Source organism: Gorilla gorilla, chromosome 1, assembly GCF_029281585.2.
Source record: "Gorilla gorilla gorilla isolate KB3781 chromosome 1, NHGRI_mGorGor1-v2.1_pri, whole genome shotgun sequence".
Lineage (NCBI taxonomy): Eukaryota > Metazoa > Chordata > Mammalia > Primates > Hominidae > Gorilla > Gorilla gorilla.
Genome location: NC_073224.2, coordinates 58,473,782 through 58,485,968, shown reverse-complemented (window position 1 = coordinate 58,485,968; position 12,187 = coordinate 58,473,782). Strand labels below are relative to the sequence as shown.

General features: G+C 34.9%; 1 protein-coding gene across 3 annotated transcripts in view; it reads left to right on the top strand.

Moving 5' to 3' along the window:
- The window catches only part of NEK7 (NIMA related kinase 7), a 165,750-nt gene that overhangs the window by 124,299 nt on the left and 29,264 nt on the right, over positions 1 to 12,187 (top strand). For all 3 annotated transcript variants that reach the window (XM_019028382.4, XM_055378634.2, XM_063709790.1), the window contains one exon: positions 11,683 to 11,777. In XM_019028382.4, the coding sequence (XP_018883927.1) occupies positions 11,683 to 11,777 (95 nt within the window). The remainder of the gene's footprint in view (positions 1 to 11,682; positions 11,778 to 12,187) is intronic.

Genomic DNA, 12,187 nt, shown 5'->3' with positions numbered 1-12,187 from the left:
GGCACTGAAAAGTAATTGAAAACGTGGTGACCTATGCAAATTTATTTTGCTTATAGAAAACACAGTGGAACTGTAGATTTTATTGTATGTTGATTCATTTTTTAATTTTACTGAGGATACAATCTATAGGTCATGATTCATCCATAGAGCAGGTATAAATTTCAGTGAAACTATAAATAAATGAAATCTCTATGTAGTTCATAAAGAAAAATCTGAGTAAGTTTACTTTAAACGAAGTTTGTACTGGAGCCAAATTTCTTTTAACTTTGGAAAGGAGGTATTTTCAGGAATTTAATTTTAAAATGCAAAGATATATAGGATTTTAAAAACATCTTATGCATTTATATTTTCAAAATACATTTTTGTTGAAAAATCAAGATACAATTTTAACTCATTTTAATTCATTAATAGGATTGTGCACTTCCAAAACTATTTTGTATTTAACAGTCCTTAAGAGATTGGCAAGTCTTTGCATTTTCAATTGTCTATTCATTTTGTGTCTCTTATTTGTATCTTTTCATTCCATAATAAATCAACATACAATAAAACCTGTAGTTCTGTCTTCTGTAGCAAATAAAGTTGTATAGGTGGCCACATTTCCAATTAGTTTTCAGAACCAATTCTTAAAAGTATGACAACATAGCATAGTAGTAATTCCTTTAATATAAGGATTGAAAATTACAAATACTAAATCTGATATTGCTACATGTTCAAACTATGTTCAGATCTTCAAAACAGAAAAATATCCTAACAGGTCTTCACTTGTTTTTCTGCTTCCTCCCTGCTACCACCACATACATTGTCTCAAAATACCTACTTTCCGTTCCCTCGTCCTTACTCAACAATTACTTCACATTTGGACTAAGAGATTACCCTCTTTTGTTTCTGATATTTTTCTTCATAATCCATTCTGTGTGTTTCCACTAGAGTTATCTTCCTCAAAGACACTATCTGATTGTGTTACTTTCCTCAAAATCCTCCTTGGTTCCTTGTTGCCTGAAGAATGTCATGCAAGGTCCTTGGCCTGGCATTCAGCGCCCTTTACAGTTTGGTGTCCTCTAACTTTCCACTCTGATTATTGACTGACTGTATCTCCCCAGTTCATGATGTGCCAGCCATGTTTTTCCTCTTGCTTTCTTGTGAACATGAGAAAAAGCATGATGCTTTGGGAAGAATTTGGGATTTGCATGCTCTGTAGGACCTTTATCAAGCCATGTATTAACTTTTCTAAAACTCAGTGTCTGGATTTATAAAACTAGAAATGCAGGTAATAACCATCCTATGTTGTCCCTTAACTCCTAAACAGTCCCTGACCAAATAATATAATGAATGCAAGTGTTTTCTTAACACTGTAATGAACTGTATAAATGTTCAATTGCTTGTGGTGGTGTGGTGAAGTGATGAAGATGCAGAGAAAGAAAGAAAGAAAGGGGGAAGTGGAAAAGGAGTTCTCCAGGTACAATTTATTTATTCTGCCTGAACTGATTGATTCAAAAAATAGTTTTCATACCTGTTATATGCAGGTGCTATTCTAGAGACAAGGAATGTAGCCTGAGCAAGACAAGTCCATGTCCTCAGGGAGCTTACCTTATGGTGGGAGGAAATAGATAATAAAGCAAACAAAAAACTAGGATGAATTATTAGTGATATGACAGAAAATGGCCAGTTGGGGAACTAATTTGGAGAGAGTGAGGTGGGGCAAGTCCCTTCTGAGAAGGTGATATTTAAACTGAGATGTAAAGGGTATAAAAGAGGCAGCTATGAAATAATGTCCCAGGTAGACTGAAGAGCATTTCATACAAAAGGTGGATACAGGATAAGCTCTGTCTGCTGGAACTGAGTGAAGAAAAGACAGGGCTGGATGTAGGAGCAATTCACATTTTATTCTAAGTGCAGTGGCAAGCTTTCCCAAGGTTAAATATAATGAGAGCGATGTGATCTGGGTTGAAGACAGTAGCCACGAGCCTCCTTCGTTCTTCTTTGCGCTAAGCATGCCCAGGGTAGTCTCCTATCTTCAGGGTCTTCTGTGTCCTGCGAGTCTGCATCTTTTCCTCTCAGAGTGCCCTTAGTATGTGCTACCCAGAACTGAGCAGAGTACACCACATTGGAACTCATTAGCCCATAGAGCACAATGTTTACACTGCCTGTGATCTGTGATCTAAACAGTTGTTTGGTTTTTTTTTGGTCTCCTTATCCTCCTCCCACCTTCACTTTTGTTTTTACACGAAGTTATGTTAGGGAAGATTTTCATTTGTTTTTGTATTGATTTGGATGGAGGTGTGGCTAGGGAGACTAATTGTAGGATATTTTGACATAAGTGTAGGACACTTATGAATTTTGCCTTATTATTTGTCAATCTTATAAAAATATGTGTTAAGAAACTTATTATCTGTATCTACATCTTTAAAATTTATGATGAGGGCACAACTTTCTTAAGCTTTCTAATAGTGTAGGTCAGTGGCTTTCAAATTTCTTGACAATGATGGAACTGCATTACATTCTGATATTGTCTGTTCTATTTTATTTCACTAGAAATCACACTGGTTACAGCCCACTAAATTGATTTCACAACTCGTTAATGGGTTGTATGACCCACAATTTGGAAAACAGTGGTCTAGGTCTGCAGCGCCTTCATGCTGTTTCATTTACTTAAATGCTAATTCCCATTTTCTACCTACTTTTGGACATTCTCCAGACTTGTTATCTGGCCTGTTGAATTGGTCAATCATAAATTACTCATTTACACAGCTTGTGCTTCTGGAGGGGTATAATAACATTTATCATAGCTCTTTACAGTTTGCAAATCATTCAACTCTCTAAAATCCTTACACATACATGTGAACTGTGCACATGAGCTGTTCGTATTCTAAAGTTGAGAAAACGAAGCAGAGAAAGGTAAACAGCTAGAAGATAGTGAGTAGGTCTGTGGCTTCCTAGTCTGGGTTTACTCTCGCTTGAAGTCTGTTTTTTCATTATGTCAGTTCCTTGTAACATTTTTTCTTTCTTTATACTGTTTTCCGATTTGTTGTTATTAGATCTAGAAATACTATATTCAGCTTTGTTACATTGCTTAGGAGCCTACATATGAAGACACAGTTTGCTCTCTCTCCTAGAATTGACTACTCTTGCTGCTCCAAGATTCAGAAGTAAACAGGAAATAGGCCTCTAGGATATCAAAATCCGTCTTCATGGCCATCTGTCCACCCTTAACTTTAGCTGATATTTCTAAAGAAGTGGCTATTTTATACTGAAAGCTAAAATTTCACCAAAACTTGTGAAATTGGAACATGGCAATCAAGTAATAAATTTTCTCATATCGTAAGAGGCAAAATGTACTTTTGGTATATTTCTGTTTCTTAAGGTACTCTGAGGTCTCCTTTCAGCAAATAAAAACATTCTGACCCAGAGGCAGCTTACTAAGAGATAAGTATCTTAATCATTGAATATTTAAACATATAAACAGAATACCAGAACAATTTTATATATTCAAAATATATACTATTTCTAGGCAAATCATATCAAACTTCCCTTATTTCCTATAATAGTGACCCAGGAGAATCCTCTGTTGCTACTAAATATTAACAATAACAGCAATGGCAATGAATACGAGTACTGTATAGCATTTAAAAATTTCTGAGCATTTTAAAGCACGTTTTCTCCTCTGTTCCTCAGTGTTGTGGGTACAGTAAGTTACAGATGAGAAAACTGAGATCACTCTATTTAAAGCTGAACCTGACTGCCCCCGCTTGACTCCCACTCCATCCTTAGAACTCCTAAACCTTACCCTGTTTTATTTTTTCTTTTTTCCTTAGGACTTAGTATCTTCTGACATGCCGTGTAATTTACTTATTATGCTTTGTATGTATTGTCTCTCCGAGCTAAATGTAAGTTTTATGATGACAGAGATCTTTGTGTATTTGGTTCCCTCATGTATCCTACATACCTAGAAGAGGGGATTGCTCGTAATAGATACTCAATAAATATTGATTAAATGAATGAAGCTTAGAGACAGACTACACACATAAAGGGTGAATTTGACTAAGTGTATCAGTAAGTATAGGTTAGATTATGCTGCAAGAAGAAACAATACAAAAAAGCCTCAATTGCTTAGCAATGAAGTATGTTCTAATCTTTTGTCACCCACAGTGAGTTGTAGACCTTTGTTGGTCTTTAAGGTAGCTGACGTCCCTTCATGTGGTGACTTGGCATTCCAGGCAGCTTCAGTCTTGTGTTATCTTCATATCAACATACGTTTTTGTGATCCCATGAGGGGAAGAGAGCATGGAGAATCACTTACTGGCTCTTAATTAAGCCCTTCTGCTTGAATGTAACAGATTACTTCCATTCACATTTCATTGGCCAAAACAGATCTCATGGCAATGAGTATCTCAAAGGGACAGGGAAATGTAATTCTCCTATTTGTTCAGGAAGAGGAGAATCAGAAATAATGAATATGAGTATTGTTCATGGCTTTGAGATAGAGGAAAAATACCTAATTTCAGTTTTTTAAAAAATACTGCTTGTATCCTTTTTCTACTTGTTTATTTTTGTGACATATTTGTAGCTATTGCAACCAAAGGGTAATTAACTCTCTTAATGGGAATGGGTGGTAGTGGTGAATGAAGAGTGAGCCGTTAGGAAATTTACATCTTTCTAAATTGGAAAATTCTAAGCAGAGAGATTATCTTTAAATCCAGAAAGATTCATGAGGTTCACTGGAGTATTGATCCCTGGTGACTTTTCTCTGGATCAATAAATCTGCAGTTATCCCTGCTGGACTTGCTTTTGATAAGAGCTTATTTTGGTCAATTTAAAACATTTATAATAAAAAATAGTTACTTATCAAGCTTCAAAGACTCATATGGACTAAGTGCCATGTAGCACATTAACTGATTTCTATTCTACATCTCTTTGAGATAGGTATGATTATCAAGTTTAGATTTCTGTCAGTTAGTGACCAAGCCAGAGTTCATTTAAATTACAAAGGACCATAATTTAAACCTGTATACATTGCGTTATTAACCATATTATTCTTCTTTTGGCGAATGTATTGGTTTCTCCTGTTCCGCCACCCCTGACAAAAAAAAACACCATCCCAAAATGATCCAGTGAGCTTTTAGAGGTCAAACTTTTTTTTTTTTTTTGAACCATATGCATTTTTCTCTTACCCCCTCGGTCCTTACGTAATTCTTGGCGTGAGGTAGGTCCATACCACATAGAATTGAGTGTTTCATTCTCCCACTCAATGCATGAATCATTAACACGTTTGTATTTATTTTCAATTGCTGCCCTAACACATTACCAAAAACTTAGTGGCTTAAAACAACAGAAACCTATTATTTATCTGTTCTGTAGGTCAGAAGTCCAATATGACTCTGACCAGGCTAACATCAAGGTATCTGTAGGATTGCAGGACTTCTGGAGGTTCAGTCCATTTCTTGTCTATTCAGATTATGGCAGAATTCAGTTTTTTGGTTTTGTAGGACTGAGGTTCTTGTTTCCTCACTGGCTGTGAGCTGAGGGCCATTCCCAGCTTCTAGAGGCTGCCCTCATTCCTTGGCTCCTGGCTTCCTTCCTCCCTTTTAGAAGTTAGCAGTGGTGGAGAGTCCCTCTCACACTTTGAATCTCCCCTGCCCCTTCTGTTGCATCTCTTACTGATAATCTAGGGTAATCTTCCTATTATGAAGTCCTCAACCTTTATGGCTGCAAAGTCTCTTGCCACTACTGTAACATAAACAGGTATAGCACCAAGAAGCGAAGATCATGGAGGCAAAATTTCTGCCTGTAACGCCATTTTAATAGACTAATTTAATAGACATTTTAATAGACGCGACAGCTGGGGAGACATTCATATTCTCCTCTAAAGCATAATTAGGTGAAATTGTTTAAAAGCTAGAGAGGTTCTAGGCTGGGTGCGGTGGCTCACACCTGTAATCCCAGCACTTTGGGAGGCTGAGGCGGGTGGATCACGAGGTCAGGAGATCGAGACCATCCTGGCTAACACGGTGAAACCCCATCTCTACTAAAAATACAAAAAAATAGCTGAGTGTGGATCACGCCACTGCACTCCAGCCTGGGCAACAGAGCAAGACTCTGTCTCAAAACAAAAACAAAAACAAAAACAAACAAAAAAAAGCTAGAGAGGTTCTGCGGAAGAGGTTCCAAAATTAGAGGAAGTTTACATTTACTGAAAATAAATATTTCTTTTTTGAAGAGATATTTTGACTTTAGATTTTCACATTTTTATTATAGGTCTTTATAGGTACTTTATTGCATTGTAATTTACATTTACTTTTCAAGGGAGAAAATGCCACACTTGGCTTAATAAAAATTTATAAACAAATCATTTTTTCATTGTTACCTTACTGCATGTTTGTGTGTGAGTTTACTTGTATGTGCTTGTTGTACATCCTAAAAATGAGATAGATTTTTGCTTTAAAAAAAAAAAAGCTAACTAAAACTCTCTGATATCGATCCTTGTGCTAAACAAATATTTGAAACCTCTTGGGAGGAAATTATGTTCTTGTTTTTGTTTTTGTTATAGGATTGCTTGAACTCCTGTTTACCTTTCTCAGTGAGACAAATGGTTCTTTGATTTTGTAATATTGCCAGCAGAGTAAATGCATGGCCATCATTCAAGCTCGATATCAGAATTTTCACACTAGAGTCTCTTGAGTGTACAATTCGTGTTCCCCACACTATTTCCAAGTGTGATATATCCTCTGATTTCAACTTAGAAAATTAGTGTTCTTGAACCAGGCATTAAAACAGTTTCATTTTTGGTGCCAGGTGCCACCTGTGGTCACATACTTGTTTTTCCCACACCTTTCCTAGCACCTCTCGATAGATCTTTGGCTTATTCCCCTTCGTTGTTCAGGGTGGTTGAGAGCTGTAAAGGCAGCATATGTTCAGTCAGTACTATAGGCTGCTTTCACTGATTTATTTTTAACTTTCAATCCCTTTTTGACTTAAGTAATTGCTCTGGTAAGAAGCTATTATCTAATTTTAAACGGTGTACCTTTAACCTCCCAGCCACCATAACAGGTATTTATTTAAATCAGTGTAGCTGCAGAGTAGCATAATTTTCACATGTGGCCCATTGAACCTGGACCCTTATTCCTGGTTTTTCTTATGTACATGCTGTGACTTTTAGAAGATTTCTCTGCTTCTTAATTTGGAAAGATACAGATATTTTTTTCAGTTGTATTTCACAGTGGTCAGTTATAATGAAATAACCATCTGCTTAAATGCAAGAGACAAGAACTACTTAGGTATGAATTCCAGGTCTACAGCTTACCAGTTTTATGATCTTTGGCAAGTTACCTGACCAACTTCCCTATGCCTTCTCTCTAAAGCAGTATAATAGTTGAAACATCTTATAAAACTACCTTATAATAGTCCCCGTTTTCACTGGACTGTGAGCCCCACAAGATCAAGGATTTGTCCTGTTTACTTCTGTCACCACAGGACCTAGAATTGTGTATGCCATGCAACAGGGCATGGTAAACTTTTGTTAAAATTCAGCAAGATAATACATAGGATGCATTGAACACAGGGCCTGGAGCACAGCAACAATAACAATAAAATATGCTTAGGTGTTTTTCCTCAGCATTATTAAAGCTCTTAAATGTTATCGGTTGCACTTCAAAGATGACAAATTTTATTTTATAAATGTCTTTTGCAGAAGAAATATTGATCTCCTGCTCAGCCATTCTATATTGACCTCAGTTAATACTACTTACAATGAAATAAATTTGGCCTCTCTCCATTCTGTCTGCCAACATAATTTCTGGGCTGACTCATGAGTATGAAGGAAAGAATGGAAATTAAGTCCTATTCCCTGAAGTTGTGTGTGTGTGTGTGTGTGTGTGTGTGTGTGTGTGTGTGTGTGTGTGTTTATATCGAACTGAGGTGTAAGATGACTTGTCTCCTTTTAATTTTCCCAACAAGGAATATTCAAAGCTTTCTTTTCTGTAGTTTGCTCTGATTCTAGGAGAAAGAAACTATATTTCTAAACTCAGTTCATTTGTTTGTACTCTCCGACTTAAAACACTCTCACTCGCTGTCCTAAGTAATAGTTTAAAAAGGACAATTTTTTTTTCCATTTTGTTTTCCAGATGGATTTTTGTAGAGTTTCTATAAGTGGTACAGAATTTTAAAGCAAAAGGGACCTCAGAGATCAGCTCATCTTTCTCATCACTTTATCTTACAGATGAGGGAAGGAAATAAAAAGAGAAGTTAAATGGTCCTAACTAGTTAGTGGCAAATGTAAGATGTGAAAGAGATTTATCTTTCACTGGTTTTGTGCTGCCTCCCTTGTTTAAAAAACACACAAAAAAGCAATCCAAAGCTAACTGCAGATGAGGATGCTTCAGTCATTGTTTTCTTTTTTTCATTCAAATTTTTGCAGAGATTACAGTGCTAAAATGTTAGCTAAACTATTCTGTATATAACCTGCTCTGATGAAAATTATCAATTTAGTGATATCTTCCATAATAGCAACATGTTAGCAGAACTTGTTGGTTCTCTTAAACATATTGCAGAACTTCTAAATATCAGTCTTCATTTTATTCAGGATAAAGATTGGAATATATTTATTGTTTATGGAGTATATACCATATAAAACTTTTCTCATATTGCTAGAATAAGTCAATGTAATGAAAGGGATTTTTACATATGGATGACTGCCTTAGTATATTTTAATGTAATATTAATATAGAATAAAGAAAGGTCAGGTAAGATTTTTAGTTGTTACCAGTTTTCCTCTAATGTCAGCCTCTGTTTTTTATAATGTTATCATCCATTTCCTACTTTTATTCATGTCCGAAGGTTAAAGCGGCATAAGTATCTGCTATTGCAAAGTGTACTTTCATTTTACCTACAATCATAAATTCTTGAAAGATAAGTGGAATTGCATGTGCTGTAGTCTTCAAGCTTCTCAATACATAGGACAGTAATTCGCATGATCATTTTAATGTCCAATCATATCACTCTATAACTCTCTTTTCTTGTACAGCTGTTAAAAGAAGTCACAACATTCTTGAGGCAACAGTAATCGTAGACACAGCTGTCATGAATCTCTGAAAAAGGTTTTTGGAAATAATTGTATCTTCATTAATTTTGAAATGTTGAAAACATATCACTGCATTTAAATGTACTGCAAATTTTCCTGAGCACTTAAACTTTTAGGCCTCTCTGCTAGATAGAGAGAGAGGTAAGGACGAATCAGTTTACGTGATGGGGCTGAACCTCTTTGCTCAGTGTCAGTCAGCGTGAGTCCTTGTCCAGAACGGAGGGGCATATGAGGAAGCGTGTCAGGAGACAGTAGAACCTCCCTCTTAGGCCTGTGTTCCCTAGTGAATTATGAATTTATCCTATTAATAATTATAGTGCAGAATACAAAGTTACTCATCTTATATAATGACTGTTGGAAATTTGTTGATCAAAGAGGTGAGTAGCATCCTTAGCTTTACATTTTAATATATACTAATGAATATATGTAGTTTAAATATTGAAATAAAACATGCTTATTTAATATAAAGAGGCTTGTTATTTATAATATTAAGAATCAGTATCTAAATTTAAAGTATCAGTGTTAACTGAGTGTGTAACTTTTTGCAGTGACCTCCAGCAGCTCACTGAAAAAGGATTTTTGTACATTAACATTTTTTACATTTTAAGTTTAGCTTAGTAGAATTCCTAATCATTCTTTTCCTCTGCTCCCTTCACTTGGGTCGTCCTTGAGTTCAGTTTGTGTTGCAGTTAAGGTGTTATGCTGGGGCTAATCTCTGTAAAATGCTAGCATTTGTTCTTCTTTTTCCTTATCATCAATCTTTCACACTCATGTCAAACCCCTAATGTATCAGCAGGTTTCCCAGAGCTACTGGTTAAAATTACCTTTGCTTTTGGTAAACTCTGAACCTTCAAGCCTCAGTGTTTTCAGTTGCCCCCCTGTGGATTCTGTGAAGCCTCTCTCTGCACATTCCTCACTGCCAGTCACTTGCTTTATGTCCTGAAACCAGGAGCAGAGCCCGTTTATTATTCCAACTGTACCTACCATCCTTCCTTAAATGGAGAGAATGTGTGAATATTTCCAATAATTGGTGTCACTTATGCAAACTACAGGTGAAAGTAGTTAGAACTCCCAAAGCTAGATAGCTTGTGTTTATTTTACGCAGTAATAATACAGATTCTTTAAACCCAGCTGTTTTCCAAAGTTCTTTGCTTTTCTGACACTATAGAAATTGGCGTATTTACCTGTTTGTCTTCAAAGTAAATGCTACAATTTAATAATTTATGTCTTAAAGTTTGTCTCATTAATTTTCGTATATTGATAGTTCGTATTTTATTTAAGTTTCTTATCCTTCTGTTTGCATACTTTTTTTTTAACGTTTCTTCATCACTTTCATAAATACTTTTCCTTCATCCAGTCTGACTAGGGCTATCCATGATTAGTAAAAATGGATTCCGATACAGGTAGGATATCATGGGTCATGGTACATGATGTTTTCACCTTTAGCTTAGTATAGTTTCCACACATAACTATTAGGTTATAACTTTATTCTTTTGGCAAACTGACTCCTGCCTTTGAGTATAGTCCTTTGATTATTGGTGTGAATCTTTTTGTTGCTTCTGACTAAAGACCCCTATTCAGTCTTGTTAGTCTTATTTAAGATTTATAGTAAACACCTGGGGAGGTCTTGAAAATTAATAGAAAAAGGAAAATGCCCTTTTCTTTTTGAGTAGCAACATATTTTTGGTAGCCCTTCCCTCAGGTAAATAAGATTCTAAATATTCTTAAACTTTGACTTTCTATTTGGCAAAAAGCCTTAGACTAATGATGATGAAATAGCCATCTAAGTTTGAAATTAAAGATACTCACTTTGATAGTCACTTAAATATTTTTACACTTCAAAGTGTAACATATATGCTTTTGTTTATTTTCAAGTGTTTAATAGCATCTTCTAAAACAGTCATTAAAAAAAGAAAAAGTATTAGCACATCAAAGCAAGCAAACAAAAACAAAAATTATCTTGAGTGTCTTGTCTCTAAAAAGGTCTCAGTAGTAACAATAACTCAAGACATTTTTCCAGAGATGCCAGTGCCCTTTCACATTTGTTATTATATCATCCTTTGATGTACAAAAGTCTGTGGTATTCTTTCTAAAGTGGAAGTAAGGCATCAAGTGTTATATCATTTGTTAACAGCCACACTGTGTTCTAAAGGATGTTTCTGTAAAAGTTAAAAAATATGATTGATTTACTCATACTCTACTAAATTGTTATATTATTTATTTTTAAATAAATTATCATGCTTAATTATTTGGGATATTCAAGCCCTATTTTTTTTTAAAAATAAAGCCAACATGAATCATTTAAGTAGGTATTCTTGGCAGAATTACTTTTTTTCCCTTAGTTATGCTCCGTTGATTCTTCTTGGATTGATCAAAAGGAAATAAAGTTTAACCCACCGCATTGTTTAGTGCAGTTGTTAGTGTACTATTTAAGGGTCAAGGAGTAAAGAAGAAATTTAAAAGTTTTTAGTATTCTCAAAAACAGCTTTTGATCCTAATGAATTATTTTGGTGATGTTTTCAAATTCAAAATTTTGTATGCAGTTTCTTACCACAGCTGCATCTTTATTTTTATATACCTCTTACTTTATTTGGTTTGTTTTTTTGCAGTTGGTACGCCTTATTACATGTCTCCAGAGAGAATACATGAAAATGGATACAACTTCAAATCTGACATCTGGTCTCTTGGCTGTCTACTATATGAGGTAGGTAATGTTGATAAATTCCAAATATTGATGCAGTTTTACTTAGTATATTTCCTCTATCCTTATAGTATATACTTACTTTTTTCTGGATGTTTAAGAATCACCTTTTTAATTATGAAGAATTTTCGTTGGGTTAATAACTTTGTGTAATGGAATTTAATAACTATACATTCCTACACATCTAATATATTTTTAAATTGTGTTCTTTTGATGAGAAGTTTATTTTTAAAGCATTAACTTTTATGTTAATATAACGCCTTTCTGTATATCTTGCATTTGTAAAAATATACGTTTGAACATCTGTAAATCTTGATCCATGCATTACAGGAGTGGCATAATGGATTGGATTTAATGTATGAAAGTATGGTAAATATTTTTATCAATATTTTGTTTCACTTTTACACAGGTGT